The 19,200-nt window shown below is 42.6% G+C and overlaps 1 protein-coding gene across 2 annotated transcripts in view; it reads right to left on the bottom strand.

Annotated features, from left to right (window-relative positions):
- Nucleotides 1-19,200, bottom strand: part of DNAAF9 (dynein axonemal assembly factor 9) — a gene marked incomplete at both ends in the record, with an annotated part of 148,784 nt that overhangs the window by 8,700 nt on the left and 120,884 nt on the right. For both annotated transcript variants that reach the window (XM_079719722.1, XM_079719723.1), the window contains 3 exons: nucleotides 704-790; nucleotides 4,190-4,325; nucleotides 14,830-14,867. In XM_079719722.1, the coding sequence (XP_079575848.1) occupies nucleotides 704-790; nucleotides 4,190-4,325; nucleotides 14,830-14,867 (261 nt within the window). The remainder of the gene's footprint in view (nucleotides 1-703; nucleotides 791-4,189; nucleotides 4,326-14,829; nucleotides 14,868-19,200) is intronic.

Here is a 19,200-nt window from a genome sequence, read left to right as displayed (position 1 = left end):
GCTGCTAGTCACAGGTAGCTGTTAAGCACTTGAAATGCAGCTTGTGTGACTAAAAGGCTAAATTTTACTTTATTTTTATTAATATACATTTACATTTTATTAACTAGCCAAATGTGGCTAGTGGCTGCCGTACTGGAGAGCGAAGTCTTAGGGCAATGTGTAGCACACAGTAAGTGCTCAAGTGATGCTGGAAATATGATTACAGTGCACTTCACACTTTCTTTTCTCTTCCTCTCCTATCTGGAAGACAGGTTCAGGCTAGGAGGCCACCTGCAGAGCACAGAATATCCCCTGGGCCACCAGAGCAGGGAACCTACCTGTCAGATGGGAACCCTAGAGGACTGACTATTCTCAGGAGAGACTCTCTCACCCGGGAGGGTCATAACTCCTTGGTTCAATGCCGGCCACCTCACCCTCACTAGAGGCTAGAGGAAACAAAGGATACCATTGTGCTTAAGGCCTATAAGATGACTCCTTAAGTCTCAACATCCAGCAAGGGTCTCAATTTGGACCCCAAGATGTGTGGATCACTGGGCTTCCAGCAAGGCCAGTGGTTACTGGGACATGGCAGACTGTTGCAGCTGCCATTGTCACCCTCCTAGAGCACATCTGGTATTTTCACTTTCTTTTTTTCTTTCCTGTAAATAAATAAATCACTGAGTTTATAAAGAAATCTTAGCTACTTTTCATTGATGATACTTGCCAGCCAGGGTACATTAGATATCGAGATCGTAGCATCTGAGGACTCGAAAAACTATTTTCTGAGAGAATCAGTTCAATGTCTTCATTCCTTTGAAAACATACAGAAAACCCAGGTTAATCAGAAATATTAACCTTAACCTGTACATTCTGCTTACTCTCTACACCCCCATACACACATACAAGTACATGCATAGATATTTTTTTCTGTTATTTCACCCCTAAATACTTTAGTATGCATCTCTAAGAACAAGCACATTCTCTTGAAGAACCACAACAGTATTATCACACTGAGGGTATTTAATACTGAGGACAAGCAGCACTGGTATCACATGGGAGCTTGGTGGAAATGCAGGATCTCCAGTCTACTCCAGACCTACTGAATCAGAACCCTCATTTTAATAAGATCCCTAAGAGGTTCATATGCACCTTAAAGTTGGAGAAGTATTGATCTAATATACATCCATTTTCAAATTTCCCCTTTTTGGGGGGATAGGGCACTCAGGATCCAATCAAGGATTGCTCATTAATTTATAATCTTTATTTTCCTTCAGTCTGGAACAATTCCTCCAACTTTTTTTGTTTGTTTGTTTCTCATAGAGTTGACATTTTTGAAGAGTACATGCCAGCTGTCTTGTGTCCCACAACCTGGATTTGTCTGGCTGCTCCTCATGATTAGATTCAGCTAAACATTTCTGACAAGATTAATGGCCAAGTGATGTTGTGTCCTTCCCACAGTGTCACGAAGGAGGCACATGATGTCAGTTTATCCCATTAGTGGTCTTGCTAAGTTTAATCCTTTGGTCAATGTCATGTCTTCTAGATTAGACCTCTCCATTGTGAAGGTACTTTTCCCTCTTTGTAAGTAGTAAGTAGTCTGTGGAGTGACAGATACTTTTTATTTATTCATTTATTTATTTAATTTATTTATTTATGGCTGCATTGCATCTTCGTTGCTGTGCATGGGCTTTCTCTAGTTGCGGAACAGCGGGGGCTACTCTTCGTTGCAGTGCGCAGGCTTCTCAGTACAGTGGCTTCTCTTGCTGCGGAGCATAGGCTCTAGGTGCACAGGCTTCAGTAGTTGTGGCACATGGGCTCAGTAGCTGTGGCTCGTGGGCTCTAGAGAGCAGGCTCAGTAGTTGTGGCGCATGGGCTTAGTTGCTCTGTGGCATGTGGGATCTTCCCGGACCAGGGATTGAACCCATGTCCCCTGTGTTGACAGGCAGATTCTTAACCACTGCGCCACCAGGGAAGTCCCATGACAGATACTTTGAGACAAGTGAATATCCTTTTCCTCAACAATCTTTCATCCACTGCTTTTAGCATCCATTGATAATTCTTGCCTAAATCAAGTATTATACGAAAGGTTACAAAATGGTGATATTCTAGTACTATAAATCCTTATTTATTTATTAGCTAGCATTCTTCTATAAAGAAGATCTTTACTGATCTGTCCATCTCCCTTTTTTTAGTATCACCACAGACTCATTTTACTTCACATGCTATATAATCCATTATTATCATGGTTCTCTCATATACTCAAGTTGTCCCAAATTTGCCTAGTGGGAGCTTCTTAAAGCTAGCTTCTGTATCCTTTCGACATATTTCCACTTATCTTTGAATATTTCCCTGCTTTTTTGTCACAAAATGTACTAGGTTCACCTTGTACTTTCACCCCCTAAACCTGCAATCAGCCAATTCTCCAAAGAGTCCTGATACCTTGTAGCAGGGATTGGTACTTGGAAATTAAGATCTAGAGGTAGAAGTATTAATTGCTATTATTATTTCTAGTCCCTTTTAATGGAAAGGGTATTATTTCTGGTCCCTTTTAATGGAAAGAGCTAGAGAATATACTTTTTTTTTTGAAATAATGAATTTATACCGAGTCCCCCAGTTCAACTCCAACATTTGCAGGGTTTTTCCTTACCTTTCCCATTTCATATTTATAATCTCCCTTCTCTAATCAGTGATGTCGTTTGTTTTGTTTTGTTTTGTTTGCAGTATGCGGGTCTCTCACTGTTGTGGCCTCACCCATTGCGGAGCACAGGCTCCGGACGCGCAGGATCAGCGGCCATGGCTCACGGGCCCAGCTGCTCCGCGGCACGTGGGATCTTCCTGGACCGGGGCACGAACCCATGTCCCCTGCATCGGCAGGCGGACTCTCAACCACTGCGCCACCAGGGAAGCCCAGTGATGTCGTTTGGAATCAGGGTTCCAACAGAGGATTATGCTCAGAAGCTACTTGAATTATTTTGCATATGTACGGTTCTTATTACTTTGGTATACAGATGGATTCACTTTTTTGTTTGTTCTTTTTCCCTCCTTGTTGACTTAATTTTTGAATGTGTAAAATATGTGCAATGCTCAAAAGTCAAAACTATATGAAAAGTATACACCTTTTAGCACCTTACTGAGCAAACAAAACTGCTATATGACAAGATGTTTTCATACATACATACACACAAAGTCACTAATTCTCTATTTTTAGTTTGTAATTTGAACCCAGGTCTATGAAGTAAAGATATAATTTCCCTATGTTTCCATGCCATTTCTCTCACATATTAACACAAAGAACATTGAGAGAGTCTTGACTTCCATCCTTTAATGATGAGAACGTGAATGCATCAAAACAAAATATCTCAAAACAGTACAGGAGGGCTTCCCTGGTGGCACAGTGGTTGAGAATCTGCCTGCCAATGCAGGGGACATGGGTTCGAGCCCTAGTCTGGGAAGATCCCACATGCCACGGAACAACTAGGCCTGTGAGCCACAACTACTGAGCCTGCGCGTCTGGAGCCTGTGCTCTGCAACAAGAGAGGCAGCGATAGTGAGAGGCCCGTGCACTGCGATGAAGAGTGGCCCCCGCTTGCCACAACTAGAGAAAGCCCTCGCACAGAAACGAAGACCCAACACAGCCAAAAATAAATAAATAAATAAATTGCCAATTTGATACATGAAAAATTATATATTTTTTATAAAAATTAAAAATTAAAAAAAAAAACAGTAGAGGATACTAACATGTGGGGTCCTCTTGGTGATTTTTACATAGCATCAAAAGCACTTCAAGGGTTTCCCTGGTGGCACAGCGGTTAAGAATCCGCCTGCCAGTGCAGAGGACACAGGATCGAGCCCTGGTCCGGGAAGGTCCCACGTGCCATGGAGCAACTAAGCCCGTGAGCCACAACTACTGAGCCTGCGCTCTGGAGCACGTGATCCGCAACAAGAGAAGCCACCGCAATGAAGAGTAGCCCCCGCTTGCCGCAACTAGAGAACGCCCGCCTGCAGCAACAAAGACCCAATAAAGCCAAAAATAAATAAAAATAAAATAAATAAATTTAAAAAAATAAAAATAAAAAAGCACTTCAAGACCTGACTTTTATAAATGCTCAGGTCTTTGATACAGTGGAAAGACCCAGTGGGCCATATAGCCAGACTGCTGCATCTGAGAAAGTGGCTGGTCCTGCGGAGTGAAGTGAACTGTTAAGTTTACCTGGTGACAATCCCATTTTCTGCAAGAATGAAGGCTGCGGAAGGATTGGCAGCTCTGATGAGGCTCTGCAACTGAATGAGGAGAGGGTGCCTCTGCTCTGTGGTGTGACTGGTGAACACCACATTACTCACCAGGCCTGGGGAACAAAACCAAAAACAGTTCAGCCTTTATAGAGTCCTGACTGGGGCTGAGGGTTGGCACAAATGTGAGCCCTTGCTCCCTCTCCCCTGATCATCGCTTCTAGCAGCCCCCTCATGTAGACAACCCTGCCACCCAACACTGATATACATAGCCATCATTCTGCTCCTCTTTCTGCCACTGCAACCTCTTGGAGTGAACGGCCTCAACTCTGTAGCTGCCTCACCTCCTAACCTCCTCTGTCTTCTTAATTCCGCTTTGATACCTGGAGCTTTTTCATCTAAGGGCCCTTTCTATACCCCATGTACTTAACCTCATCAGGAACTGGTGCCAGTGACTTTTCACCAGTTCAGAACACAGACATGTACCAAGCACAAACCATATGTCAAGTGCTAACCATTCTCAAAGAGTGCACAGTCAAGAAGTCTCACCCATGGACCCACAGTTCCAAGGTAAGTGCTAACAAAGATATTCAGAGTGACACAGTAAGGAAGGGTGGCACATGTAAAGAGAGGTTGTGGAGTGGGCCACAGTCACTCTCAACCTTTCTGTGAAAATATAGAAGTAAAATCCACAGCACTACAGATAATTTCGAAATCAGAGAATTTGCCACATCCCACCATGCCGACACAATTGTAATACCTCTTCCATACTTATTTTTACATGGCTAGGATCACAGCATATACACCATTTCTGCTATAATATCATTTGTATTTGTGTTATTCAACCATTTTTATTCACTTAATATTGTGAAAATTTCAAACATATACAAAAGTAGAAAAAAATAGTATAATGAATGCCCACAAGCCCATCACTTGGCTTCAAGAAAGATCAACATTTGGCTAACTATTTCTTCTATACCATACCCCAACCTTTTCTCCTTTCCTCTCCTTCCCCACTGGATGATTCTGAAGCCAATAATAGACATCCTATTATTTCATCCAAAAATATTTCAGTATGTATTATCATAAGGACTCTTTAAAAAAATGTATGATTAACAATAAATTCTTTAATATAAAATATCTAGTCCACATTCAAATTTTTCTGTCTCAAGAATATTTTCTTAATTTTTTGGAAACAGGAACCAAAGCCCATACATTATATTTCACTGATGCATCTCGTAATTCTCTTTCAATCTATAGTTTTCTTCTTACTTCTTTGTGATTTATTTGTTGAAAAACTGCATCTTGTATATTTCTCTCAGTCTAGATTTTGCTGATTGCATCTCCATAGTGTTGCTTAACATGCTAGATATATCTGGTTTATAGATTCAATCTTTTTTATTAGAATCTAGTTTTTTTAAAGTTCTTGTTCTTTTTCTAACTTCTTAAGTTGAATGCTTATTTCATTATTTAAAAAAGCCACAATGAGGGCCTCCCTGGTGGCGCAGTGGTTGAGAGTCCGCCTGCCGATGCAGGGGATACGGGTTCGTGCCCCGGTCTGGGGGGATCCCATATGCCGCGGAGCGGCTGGGCCCGTGAGCCATGGCTGCTGAGCCTGCGCATCCGGAGCCTGTGCTCTGCAACGGGAGAGGCCACAACAGTGAGAGGCCCGCGTACCACAAAAAAAAAAAAAAAAAAAAAAAGCCACAATGAGATAGCATTTCACACCTGTTAGAATGGTTATTCTCAAAAAGACAAGAAATAAGTAGTGTTGGTGAGGATGTGGAGAAAAGGGAAACTTGTACACTGTTGCTGGGAATGCCAATTCCATAGTGGTATAGACACTATGGAAAACAGGATGGAGATTCCTCAAAAAATTAAAAATAAAATACCATATGATCTAACAATTCCACTTCTGGAATATACCAGAAGGAACTGAAATCACTATCTTGAAGAGCTATCTGCACACCCATGTTCATTGCAGTATTATTCACAATAGCAAGATATGGAAACAACCTAAGTAAGTGTCCATTAGTGGATGAATGGATAAAGGAGATATAAGATGGATATATCTTATATATAAGATAGATATATCTTCTATATGATATGATATATATATGAATGTTACTCAGCCATAAAAAGAATGAAATCTTGCCATGTTGCCATGGATGGACCGCAAGGGCATTATGCTAAATGAAATAAGTCAGACAGAGAAATACCATATGATCTCATTAATATGCAGAATCTAAAAACAAAAACCAAGCCCATAGATACAGAGAACAAACTGGTGGTTGCCAGAAGCAGGGGGTAGGGGGTGAGAGAAATGGGAGGAGAGAGTCAAAAGGTACAAACTTCCAGTTATAAAATAAATAAGTCATGGAGATGTAATGTACAGCATGGTAACTATAGTTAATAATACTGTATTGAATAACTAAAAGTTGCTAAGAGAGTATATCTTAAAAGTTCTCATCATAAGAAAAAAATTGTTTTGTAACTATGTAAGGCAATGCATGTTAACTAGACTTATTGTGATTTCATTTTGCAATGTATACAAACATCAAATCATTCTGTTGTACACTTAATACAATGCTATATGTCAGTTATATCTCAATAAAAAGAAAAATTATTTTCTTGTTTAGTAACTTAAAGGTATATGCTTTCTTTTGAATTATTTGGTACAGAAATATTCATGACAGGTTGTAGATGGTGTCCTTTATCATTAAAAATTGCCCATTTATTGATTGATTGATTGATTGGCAGTGCTGTGTGGCATGCGGGATTTTAGTTCCCCGACCAGGGATTGAACCCGTGCACCTTGCAGTGGAAGCACGGAGTCTTAACCACTGGACCACCAGGAAAGTCCTAAAACTGCCCTTTTTAGACTCTTCAATATTTTGCCTGGTATTCAACCCTGCTGTTATTAATATCAACCTCATTTCTTTTTGTTTGCATTCGTCTGTTATACCTTGTCCATTCTTTTATCACCATCCTTACTTAGTTTTAGATGCTTCTCTTGTACAGAACATCATATAATTAGATTCTATTTTTTGGTTTAATCTGAGATACTTTTCCTTTTAATAGGTGTTTATTCCATTTATATTTACTGACACTTTGTTTCTGTTACCTTATGTGGAATTCTATTAAAAATTTTTTTTAACTTCTAGCAGTATGATTTCTGCATTCTGTTTTCTGCATTCCTTCTGATAAGTGGTGGGCTTATAGTCTGTTTTATGTTCTTATGATAGCTATCCTTATGTCACCTTTAGACAATGTCTTCTGACTTTTCCATATGACAGACAAGGAAGTTCATATACCCTTAAATTTGTCCCACTTCTCCACTATCACGTTCTGGTTGGTTACATTAATAATTTTATAGATCCTCTAGTGGATACTTTTTCTTTTTTAAGTTTTACTGTTCTTATAAATTTATTTATTTATTTATTTATTTATGACTGTGTTGGGTCTTCGTTGCTGCTTGCGGGCTTTCTTTAGTTGTGGCGAGTGGGGGCTACTCTTCATTGCGGTGTACGGGCTCCTCATTGCGGTGGCTTCTCTTGTTGTGGAGCACAGGCTCTAGGAGCGCGGGCTTCAGCAGTTGTGGCTCGTGGGCTCTAGAGCGCAGGCTCAGTAGTTGTGGTGCATGGACTTAGCTGCTCCGTGGCACATGGGATCTTCCCAGACCAGGGCTCAAACCCGTGTCCCCTGACTTGGCAGTTGGATTCCTAACCACCATGCCACCAGGGAAGCCTGAGTGGATAATTTTGTATCTTTAAAGACTGTAACTAACTCTTTACAACTTGACTTAACAGCTTTAAAATTTACTGATCTCCCACTTGAGAAGATGTGGAGGTAATATCTCTCTCTTGTTGCCTCCTAATTTTTTATTAAATATAATTTCATTTATAGGGTTTTGAGATTTTCAACATTTATATTCTATTTTGTAATAGCATTCTCATAGGTGTTATAATTAATTCTATACCTAAGAAGACTCAATGCTCATCATCAATCTTTTTACTAATAGAGACTAGTTTTGTTTTTGTTTTTGGGTTTTTTTTGCGGTACGCGGGCCTCTCACTGCTGTGGCCTCTCCCGTTGCGGAGCACAGGCTCCGGACGCACAGGCTCAGTGGCCATGGCTCACGGGCCCAGCTGCTCCGCGGCATGTGGGATCTTCCCGGACCGGGGCACGAACCTGCGTCCCCTGCATCGGCAGGCGGACTCTCAATCACTGCGCCACCAGGGAAGCCCGAGACTAGTTTTATAAACGATTAGTTCATAAGTGAATGTCTCTAAATTATGAGAATTCAGCTTTCCTAAGTAACCCTGTAATTGTAGGATCCTGAATAATGAATATTCAGTACAGAGGACTCTTACTGTTTACTTCAGCCAAGTGTTTTGTTTTTTAAAGAATTGGCTGTACTTAGTTTTTGAGGGCAAAACTCATAATGTACGGAAGGGTTCACAGAGAAAGTAAATTCCCTTCTTACCCAGCAACCTACTTCTTTCCCTGGAGGCAACCATATTTATCAGAGTTTTCTTCCAGATATGTGCTGAGTATTTACAAGTAAATGTGTATGTATACATTTTTCCCACAAGCAGTGGCATACTGTACCATTCAGTATACCATTCTGAATACTTGCCATTCTGTACCTTGTTTTTTCACTTAAGCCCTTTTAAAAATTTTAAAATACTATACCATTCTGTACCTTGTTTTTTTCACTTAAGCCCTTAAAAAATTTTTTTTGGTAAAGCTTACTTCTTCCTTACAATCTTCTCTCATACCTTATCATCCCAATCCTCCCCTCATGCCACCTTGCTGTCTCCCTTTCTCTGAACTACGAGAGCTCCTTTGAATAACACAGGCGGTGCTTAAAATATAAGGCTTATTTTTTTTTTTTTTTTTTTTGCGGTATGCGGGCCTCTCACTGCTGTGGCCTCTCCCGTTGCGGAGCACAGGCTCCAGACGCGCAGACCCAGCGGCCATGGCTCACGGGCCCAGCCGCTGCACGGCATGTGGGATCTTCCCGGACCGGGGCACGAACCCGTGTCCCCTGCATCGGCAGGCGGACTCCCAACCACTGCGCCACCAGGGAAGCCCAAGGCTTATATTTTTATTTATCTTCTTCATATATGTACAAAGATAGCATAAGGTAAAGATTAAAGCATGGGTTTTAGAACCAAGCAAACCTGAGTCTGAATTTCCGGTTCCACTAATTATTCATGGGTGACATTAGGCAAATCGCTCAACTTTCTCTCTGGGCCCAAATTTCCTCCTCTGTCAGATGGGAACACATACCTCCAGGTTATGTGAAATGCTTTATCACAGGCTACAGAGATTAAGAACTCATTAAATGCAACCTGACACTACTACCACCACCATCTCATCATTTGGGAATGGGACCCCTACATGTACACCAAGGAGCCTGGACCGATCCATTCCTCAGACTGACAGAGGTGGCTGTGGCACACCTTAGCCACAGCAACAAGCAGGAAGGTAAGTCACATGACTCTCACCAGTCTAGGCTGTTGAGCCCATGGTTTAGATGAGTGGCTATCACTGGTTTGAAGGCAACTTCCAGGACCCCTGGCCCCTGCCTCTGGTCTGAGCCAGAAGTTAGTGATACTTCCTTCCTCTCACCAATCATACTTATAAAAAGTGTTTCAAAACTCTGAAGACTGAATCTAACCTCATAACCACATTCCATTCGCAACCAGGGAACAGGGGTTAGGAGCTTCATGTCAAAGGTCGTGTGTTACAATGGGGACAGGGCACACACAAAGGGTATACAATATGCCTAGGATCATAGATGTCAGGAGGTAGGTAGGGCTGCTGAGCACATAATCTGCTTCCTGAGTGCTTACACACTGTTTGGGAATCTACTGGTTCCTTGGTTCTGAGACAGGAGTCCTGCTCTTTGCAGGTATCTGTTAGTGCTCCATAGAAAGTCAGTCGGCCTTAGGTAAATATGGCCTATATGCCTCTGCACAGTGCTTGAGAGACCTCTGAGGATTCAAGGGTGAGTTTCCTCAATGGCTTCCCCTGACATCCAAGTGGTCACTTGGTGAAAGGCACACCGACTGCCTAGTTCCCCAAACCTGGGCCATCGTCCATCCTCCACTCAGTCCCTGCTACCATTTGCCTGATTTAGACCACTGCTCTCTTTTCACTAGGTTACCGCTCATTCTCTCTACTTCCAGGCTTCCTTTACTACAATTCATTCTTCCTACTGTAGTAAGAGTAATCTTTCAAAAACATAAATCTGATCAAGTCACTTCCCTACTTAAAATATTTAATGCATTCCAATTATTTTTAGGCTGATATCTAAACTTCTTGGCCTGCTTGAGCTATCTGCATGATGCACTTCCTCAGGGACCTAGTCGTACTCTAATCACCATCAGGCCTTCAATCTTGCTGTTTCTTCTGCCTGGAGCCATCTTTTCTCTCATTTTTTTGAAGGAGGGCCAACTCCTCCTTCAGGGTGTAGACAATTTGAATAGCACCCCTTCCAGAAGCCTTTCTTAATCCCCCAGGACTGGGTTACAGCAGGCATTAGATAAAGATTTGCTGAATAAATGAACGAATGAACGAAGTGTAATAAAAGACACATGCAACCTGACCTCCGAGGCAGCTGCCTAAGAAACTAACCTGTGGGTACCCATATGCCAAAAATTCTCCCACTTGCAGGTCTGAGCAAGTACCATTCATCAGACAGCCATCTGGAAAGGTTTCTAAGATTTATTAGTATATACATATTTTTGGTACAAAATTCATAAGGTACAAAAGGGTGTTCAGTTTCTTCTTCCCTTCTCTGGCACCCTGAGCCTTATTTCTCCTCCGCAGAGGCAACAACTAATAACCAGATTTGGGGTATGCCTCCTCAGATAGTCTATGCATATACAAGTATACAGGAATATACAGAACCACATTTTCTTAACAGCTTCTCCTACACTTAAAACTTCTATTCTCAAGGTCTTCAGGTTTGGCCTAGATGTGGTAACAGCACAAGACTTAGGAATTCAAATGGAGAATATGTCTGCATTTTGTTTATTCTATTTTAAAAAGTTTCCTCACATGCCTTCCTTGTTCATAAGCTTTAACATTAAGATGGACCATCTGCAGTTAGAGTTTCAGGAAAGCCTCCTAACAAAGGTGACACTGGTAGTGCCTGTGCTTCCATTCCCATTTAGAAAGGTCACTCTGGAGGCTGTGGGGAGGCAGTGAGGACAGCCTGGTGAGCCTACTGCCAGAACCCCATGTCCTGGTGCAGCCACAGGAAGTGGCTGGGGCCTTTGGAAACTGAGTAAAGCAAGGCCAGGCAGCCAGGCCCAGAATGTGGCACAGTGGGGTAGCAGGCAGGGTTCTAGAAGGCTCAGCACATTCCAGAGATGGCAGTTATGGGAGCCGGTTCCTGCAAGAGGCCCATGACATTCCCAGGGGTGGAAGACAAAAATAGCTGTGGTGGATCTTGCAGTGAGGAGTCAGGAAAGGCTGAGAGAAGATCTATAAAGGCCCTAAGACTCTACTTAGCATCTTCTTGGGCAGAAGAAACTGGAGAGTCAGACTACTGCGAATGTGCCAACCTGAGTGGCATGCAGCAGGGTCACAAGCACAGGCTTGGCCTGCCTGAGAAAAGGCTAGGGTCTGAGTCTCTGACAGATACCTTGCCCAAAGTCCTGTCTGCCCCATGAGTATCATGTAGACAAACACTGTGGGCTTTGGATTCTAGGTCAGGAATTGGACATAGAAAAGGGGCTTTGCTTTGTGGAGAAACAAGCAAAAGGATTATCCCCAGCATTCCTTGGGCCAGCTATGCAATCTGCTACCTGCCAAGAGGAAATGCCATCTTCAAGGCAAGGTACAGCAGTTATCTGGAGCACAGGGTGAAGAGGCCATCATAAGCGGTTGCATCTTGCTTGGGCCGGGAGCTGCCTTCTGCTCTGTTATCAAGGAGTGGATACTCTGATTTGGCCAATGCCTCACCAGTCTGGCTGTGAGGGAGCAGGCAGCCTGGACTGGCCCGTTCCCAAGAGTGGAGAAACATCTCTGAGGTCTGTTTGACCATCCCAGTCTGGCTAAAGACTTCCAGCAGCCCAGAAGAATACAAATCTCACTTCTTTTGTCTATCTACAGATACATCTAAAAGCAGGTCATGGTAGTAAATTATCTGCACTCTGTTTTAAAGCCAGCATTATAATGAGCCTTGCTTGTTGTTTAAGCATTGAGATTATTTCCTAATCCTTGGATTTCTGTAATACACATCATCTTGTGGCTGCAATACAGTGATTTTCTCATTGTAAAATAATCCTTTGTTGTAAAAGCAATGAATCAGGGAGCTTGACTCATGAACAGGAGCGAAGGGAGGCAACTGCTCCCTTGGGACATGAAATGTTTGTCTACCGGTGGCAGATCCTACCTCTAAGAGAGCCACCAAATCTCTGAGGAGGAAGAAATACTTGCATTTTTTCTCCTCTCTCCCCAGAGGGTCCATGCCCATGGTGAATTAGGTCAGATCAGTCTATAGGGTCCTCTTGGCCCAGATGTAAGGGGAAGATGTCTACCAAGGCACTATCACTTAACAAGCCCTTTGCAGTTCAGAAAACAGCATATATGGCCTCAAGGTTATCTGTCTACATCTGATCACATTCCCAGCTTTCTTTTTTTCTTTTAGTCCTCCGACCAGGGACTGAACTCGGGCTGTGGCAGTGAAAACGTCAAGTCCTAACCACTGGACTGCCAGGGAATTCCCCCGGCTTTCTTTTTTTTTCTTTTAATTCTTTTTTTAAAAACATATTTATTTATTTATTCTATTTTTGGCTGTGTTGGGTCTTAGTTGTGGCACACGGGATCTTTTGTGGTGGTGCACAGGCTTCTCTCTTCTTGTGGCGTGCGGGGTCCAAAGCATGTGGGCTCTGTAGTTGCGGCATGCAGGCTCTCTAGTTGTGGCTCGCATGCTCAGTAGTTGCAGCGCATGCGCTTAGTTGCCCCGCGGCATGTGGGATCTTAGTTCCCTGACCAGGGATCGAACCCAAGTTCCCTGCATTGGAAGGCGGATTCTTAACCACTGGACCACCAGGGAAGTCCTCCCACCCCCACCCCAGTTTTCTTTATATAAGCACAGAATTGACACACACTGCCTTTGAACAATGAGTTGGAAGGCAGTGTTAATGAAATATGCCTACAAAATCCCAGACAGAACTCATTCTGTCTTGGCGTAAAAGAGCTTTCCTCTTGTAATACTGGCCCAGGTTCATGGACAGTAAACACAGAACACTTGCTTAAGGTTCTTTGCCAAGGTAGCCTGATCATCTTTTTCCCAAATGCAAAAAAAGCAGAGGGGCACTGAAGGAGAAAGTGTCAAGAAGCCAAGGGGCACTAGGGTGGCAATCGTCATGTGATCGATCATGTGATCGATCACTATATGATCGATCATATAGTCAGAGGGGCTTACTATAGCTCACACCCTTGGCTTTGATCATGACTTCCAAACATTTATTGAAGGACCAGACAGCTTTCTTTGGTTATCTCCTGGACCTATGTTTTCTCCTATGTAGTCTATTTCAAGGATAGGTACCACCAACCTTCCCAACCTCCCAAGCTAGAAACCTAGGAGTCATTCCACATACCCCCTTTTTCAATGTCCCCCCATCTAGTCTGTTATCAGACCCTACTGATCCAGCCCCTATAAAATCTCTTTAATCTACCTGGGGTGGACACTGTGGATAGACCCAGCCAACCTCCATTCAACTCTGCTTCTGGGGTGCAGTGCCTAGAAAGCAACAGGGGCTTCTAAAAGCTAGACTTGAGACTCCCTGGTGCAGCAGTCCAACACACACATTCTTCTCTCCAGTGACCCGGCCTCCTGCCCTGCACAGCCTCCAGCTCAGCTCTTCCCCAAGACAACAGCTCTACGAATGCTCTGTTGTCTCCATTCCCTGTGGATTGGCAATGGGATCAGCAGAGCACAACTGTGCTGGTGACACTGAGTTATTTTCTTCCATCTGATTTCTACTTGCTGGGCTATTTCAGGAAGCCCAGACCCCAGGCCTTCTGACAACAATAAGTATTTTATCACTAACTGTAGGAAATTTAGAATTTATTCTGGGTCTCCAGCCATCATAGCTAATATGACTAAAAAGTGCTGCTCCCAGGCTGCCAGATGGTAGGACAATGCAAGGTTGAGTATAACCTACAGGATGGGTCGATTTTTCTAAATGTTATAAAGGAGACGTGGAAAATTTCAGTATATGTAGGAGGGGACTAAGGGAGGAGGTTCTACTTGGCCATACTCGCACTCATGGGACAGGAGAAATGCATCAAAATCTTGCTGATCCACAGGCTAGGAATTCCTATTCAGTCCACTGACATTAGCTGGAAGGCTAGGGCAGACTTAAGCCCAGCTCAGAAGAGGTGTTGCCATGGCAATTTATTATCATTAAGAGACAAACTCTTGGAAGAAATCTGCCTATCAAATATGATAAAAGCAAAAAATGCCCAAGTTTTCCCTGGATCAGTTTTATTTGCTTTAGATTTCAGAATGGTAGGTGGGAGCATGAAGAAAAGTCTGTCGTGTCTAAACATAATTTGAAAGGCAGGCAAGCGAAAATAGAGCATATTGCTTACCTTGTGAACACTGGTCGAGACATTTAGGAAAGAGAAATCTAGGGAGAAAAAAGAAATATTTTAAAACCATTAATCTCAGAATTTTCATTGGTTATTTCTCACAAAAATGTGAATATCACTAACATACAAGATGACTTACTCAGTGGGGCAACTGGCAGGCAACACTGAACATTAAGGAGAGCCATGGTTATACAAAAGGTTTTCATAGCTTTGAACCAAAGTCCCCTAAGCCAGAAACCCCATAGAAGTCCCAAAGTGGCCAACTCTTGGTGGAATGTTGAAGAGGGGATACTGAGGACAGGGCCAGCTCTCAAGACTATAGGAAATGGAGAAAGAGAACTTGGTCTTCTTTTCCACCCTCCCAAAGAGATACTGTCCTGACAGTAAAGGGGAAATTTCAAAGGAAAATGAGAATTATTTTGCCTAACTGTGCCAAGGGCCTTCAGTACCAAAGTTGCCATATTTCCCTTTATGTGCACAACAGAATCCTGGTTTCCCTTTAATCCTATTCTGAGCTCAAACGGTGAATGAAATGTAGGAAACTGACTGATTGGATTGAGGGTGACTAATCCAAAGTGTGAGTTAACAACTGTAGCTCTGCAGTAAGCTCCAGAGAAAAGCCCATATTCTCAGTGCTTTAAAACTTCTAAAACACCACAGTGCTCTTCTTAGAGAAGAAAGCTAACACTAATGAAAATAGCTGCCTTTTATCAAGTTCTTACCATGGGCTGGGCACTGTGCAAGCAGTTCATATATACAATTTTGTTCTCACATCCACCCTGTGCCTTGGGTACCTAAAAACCACAAAGAGTGGGTTTAGGTTGGCTAAGCAAGCTAAGCACTTGGCCCAAGGTCCCACATGCAGCTAGGAAATGGGAGAGCTTATACAGGGACCCAGGTTCGTTTGGCACCACAGAGCTCCTGTGCTTTCTTCCCCTGCAAATAAGATGCTTGATAAAGCCACCCTGTGAATTGTTGCTGGTGTAGTTGGCAGGTATTAATACTGTTCAAAACACTGAGGGGAGTTTCTCTCCTGCAATTTTCTTGGTGGTGGCAAATCCTCATCTTTTAATTTGATTTCTGACAACAGCCAGACACACACCATTTGGAACCAAATTTGGTGGATCAGTGAGCTGAATGAATACAACTTTGGGCTGTGGATCTAATTCACTTGCCTGACTCCTTCATGGTTTCTAAAGAATTCCATGGGAGAATCCCCATGTGCTCTGAGCAAGGTCAGGAGCCCTGGAACAAAGGAAGAGACATCCGCACCAGAGTCTCCCAAGAATAGAGCTCACTGACTTCACTGCACTCATAGTCCACTGAATGGCCAGCCACACAGCAAATGCATTCTTAGAAAAATGTCTGTCCCCATCAAGTAAGTGCCTGTGACTTTAGAGTACGTGCTCTTAAAAGCCCTTCTCAGCGTCCTGCTTGCTTTCTTGCAGCAGCCCACAGCAATTCACACCAGTGGCATCTTAGACAAGGTTGAGCAATGTTTCCCCTCAAGGCATCTTATACAATCACAGGTTGGATGCTCATGTTTTAAACCTCTGACAGGGCAGAGGGCCATTCAGCTGCTCACTTTAAACAGCTGCAAAGAAAATACTCAGAACACATGGACTTGCATATTCATGCAATTTCTTCTCATATCTTGTCATCTCTGGCATCCTGGTCCTTCAAATTCATATGCTGGCTTTCTTTACTAATCCAACTATGAGTTATCATTGCTTTTTTATAATTCTTATAAAATTACATGAATCTTTTATTACAGCACTTCCTACCCTACATCATGATTAATTGTGTACATGTCATGGGTGTGGCATTTGGAAAATTATTTAACTTTTCTGAGCAAGAGCTTCCTCATGGTAAAACATGGTAATGATGCCTACCTTAAATGCCTCCCAAAATACCTAAAGGGGATTTTGAGGTTTGAAAGGGGTAAAGCATCACAGTGTCTAACAAACAGTGGAAAACAAATGTTGGCTCACTCCTTTCCTTCTCTACATATCGTCCTCCCTGTAATATTATTATTATTAATAATATTATAATTATTAGTGTGTGTGTGTGTGTGTGTGTGTGTGTGTGTCTGGTACGCGGGCCTCTCACTGCTGTGGCCTCTCCCGTTGCGGAGCACAGGCTCCGGACGCGCAGGCCCAGCGGCCATGGCTCACGGGCCCAGCTGCTCCACGGCATGTGGGATCCTCCCAGACCGGGGCACGAACCCATGTCCCCTGCATCGGCAGGCGGACTCTCAACCACTGCGCCACCAGGGAAGCCCCAAACTGTAATATTATTGAAGACAGACAACAACAAGTATTGGTGAAGATGTGGAGAAATGGGAACCCTCATACACTGCTGGTGAGGATGCAAATGGTGTAGTGGCTTTGGATAAGTTTGCAGTTCCTCAAAAAGTTAAATATACAGTTACCATATGACCCAGTAATTCTACCCAAGAGAACAGAAAACATATAACCATATGAAAACTTATACATAAACATTCATAGCAGTATATTTATGATAGCCAAAAGATGTAAATAACTCAAATGTCCATCAACTGATGAATGGATAAAAAAGATGTGATATATCCATACAATGAAATATTTGTCAATAAAAAGGAATGAAACACTGACACATGCTACAACATGGATGAACCCTGAAAGAAGCCAGACACAAAAGGCCACATATTATATGATTCCATTTATATGAAATGTCCAGAATAAGTATATCCACAGAAACTTCAATAAAGCTGTTACATTAAAAGAAGCAATATATGTGATACTATAAAATATCAAATGGTTTCCCCATCATCCAACATTTGCCCCCAAGGAACTGGTCATTTCCCAGAAGGAACAACTATTTCACAGTTTGGCATGTATCCTTTTAGATATTTTCTATGCGTATACAAGCAAACATTTAAAAAATACACATTGTTTTGGTAATTTGTTTTTCTTACTTCATAAAATATTATGACCATTTTCTATGTTAGAAGATAAAAATCTACTTGATTTTAAAAAAATGCCTGCATAGCAGTCCATTATATGAATATCCCCAAATTTAACCAGTCACTTACTAATTGAGCATTTGGATTATTTCCAGTTCTTTGATATTATTAATAGTGTTGTCTTGAACATTGCAGAGCACACCTGTCATATTTCAGACTGCCCAGTACCTTCTAAACACCTTTCCCAGACTTGGAATTAGGAAGCCCGTCCCTGGCGTAAATGGCAGAAAACTGCTTTTCCAGCCTTTCTTGCCGTCTGGTGCAGGCATATGGCTGAAGTTCTACCAACTAGACTCCAAGTGGCAATGAGCATGGTGAGTGAGGGAATGTATGGTAAGCAGACTCCATTTTCTGGTGGAGGAAGTGGTTGAGATATCCCCTTCACCGGGGCAGCCCTACAGGAAGTTTGAGTGTTCCACCTGGCTGCCTAGCCAATACAGCCTGACCCTCCTAGAGACTCTGCAAGCTATAATGTACATTAGTAAATTCCTCCCCAGCTAGTCATGCTGGAGTGGGCTCTACTGCTTGGAATTAAAAATTCTGCCTGAAACAAACACCTCTATACATATATATCTTTGCACATTTGTAAAAATATAACTGTATGATAAAATTTGAGCAATGGAGTAGCCATATTTATCTCCAAAGAGATTAAATCATTTTACATTCCTATCAACAGTGTATGAAAAAAAAAAAAAGAGTGTATAAGTGTACCTATTTTCTTACACTGTTGCAGTATAATAAATCACCCCAAAACTAAGTGGCTTAAAATAATGATGATTTATTATTTCTCATGATTCTATAGGTTGAATGGGCAGTTGTTTTGGCCTGGGGCAGCTCAGCTGGGGCTGATGATTATCTAAAATGGTCTCACTCACAGGCCCAACTGGGGTCTCAGTCCAAATGGTAGGAATGGATGGCTGGGCCTCTCTCTCCACATGGTCTTTCATCCTCCAGCAGCCTAGCCCAGGCTTCTTCATATGGTGGTCTTAGGTCCCAGAAGCAAGAGAGGGCAAACCCCAATGTGCAAATGCTTTTCAAGCCTTGGCTTGTTTCATGCTTCTTGATGTCCCACTGGCCAAAGCCAAGTCACAATGCCCAGGTGAGAAGTAGATTCGACTCTTCAGGTCTTGATGGGAGGGGCTTCTTCTGCTGTGGCCATAATTTTAATCTACCACAGTTGGCTATGTAAGGATGGATTCCTTCCTCCCTTCCTTCCTCCTTTCCTTCCTTCCTCCCTTCCTTCCTCCCTTCCTCCCTCCCTCCCTCCCTTCCTTCTTTCCTTCCTTCCTCCCTCCCTCCCCCTCCTTTCTTTCTTTCTTTCTTTCTTCCTTTTGGCCATGCCAGGCAGCTTGCAGGATCTTAGTTCC

The sequence above is a fragment of the Hyperoodon ampullatus genome (genome assembly GCF_949752795.1).
Source record: "Hyperoodon ampullatus genome assembly, chromosome: 14".
Classification (NCBI taxonomy): domain Eukaryota; kingdom Metazoa; phylum Chordata; class Mammalia; order Artiodactyla; family Ziphiidae; genus Hyperoodon; species Hyperoodon ampullatus.
Note: the sequence above shows the minus strand (reverse complement) of the source record. Positions and strands in the feature narration are given on the sequence as shown.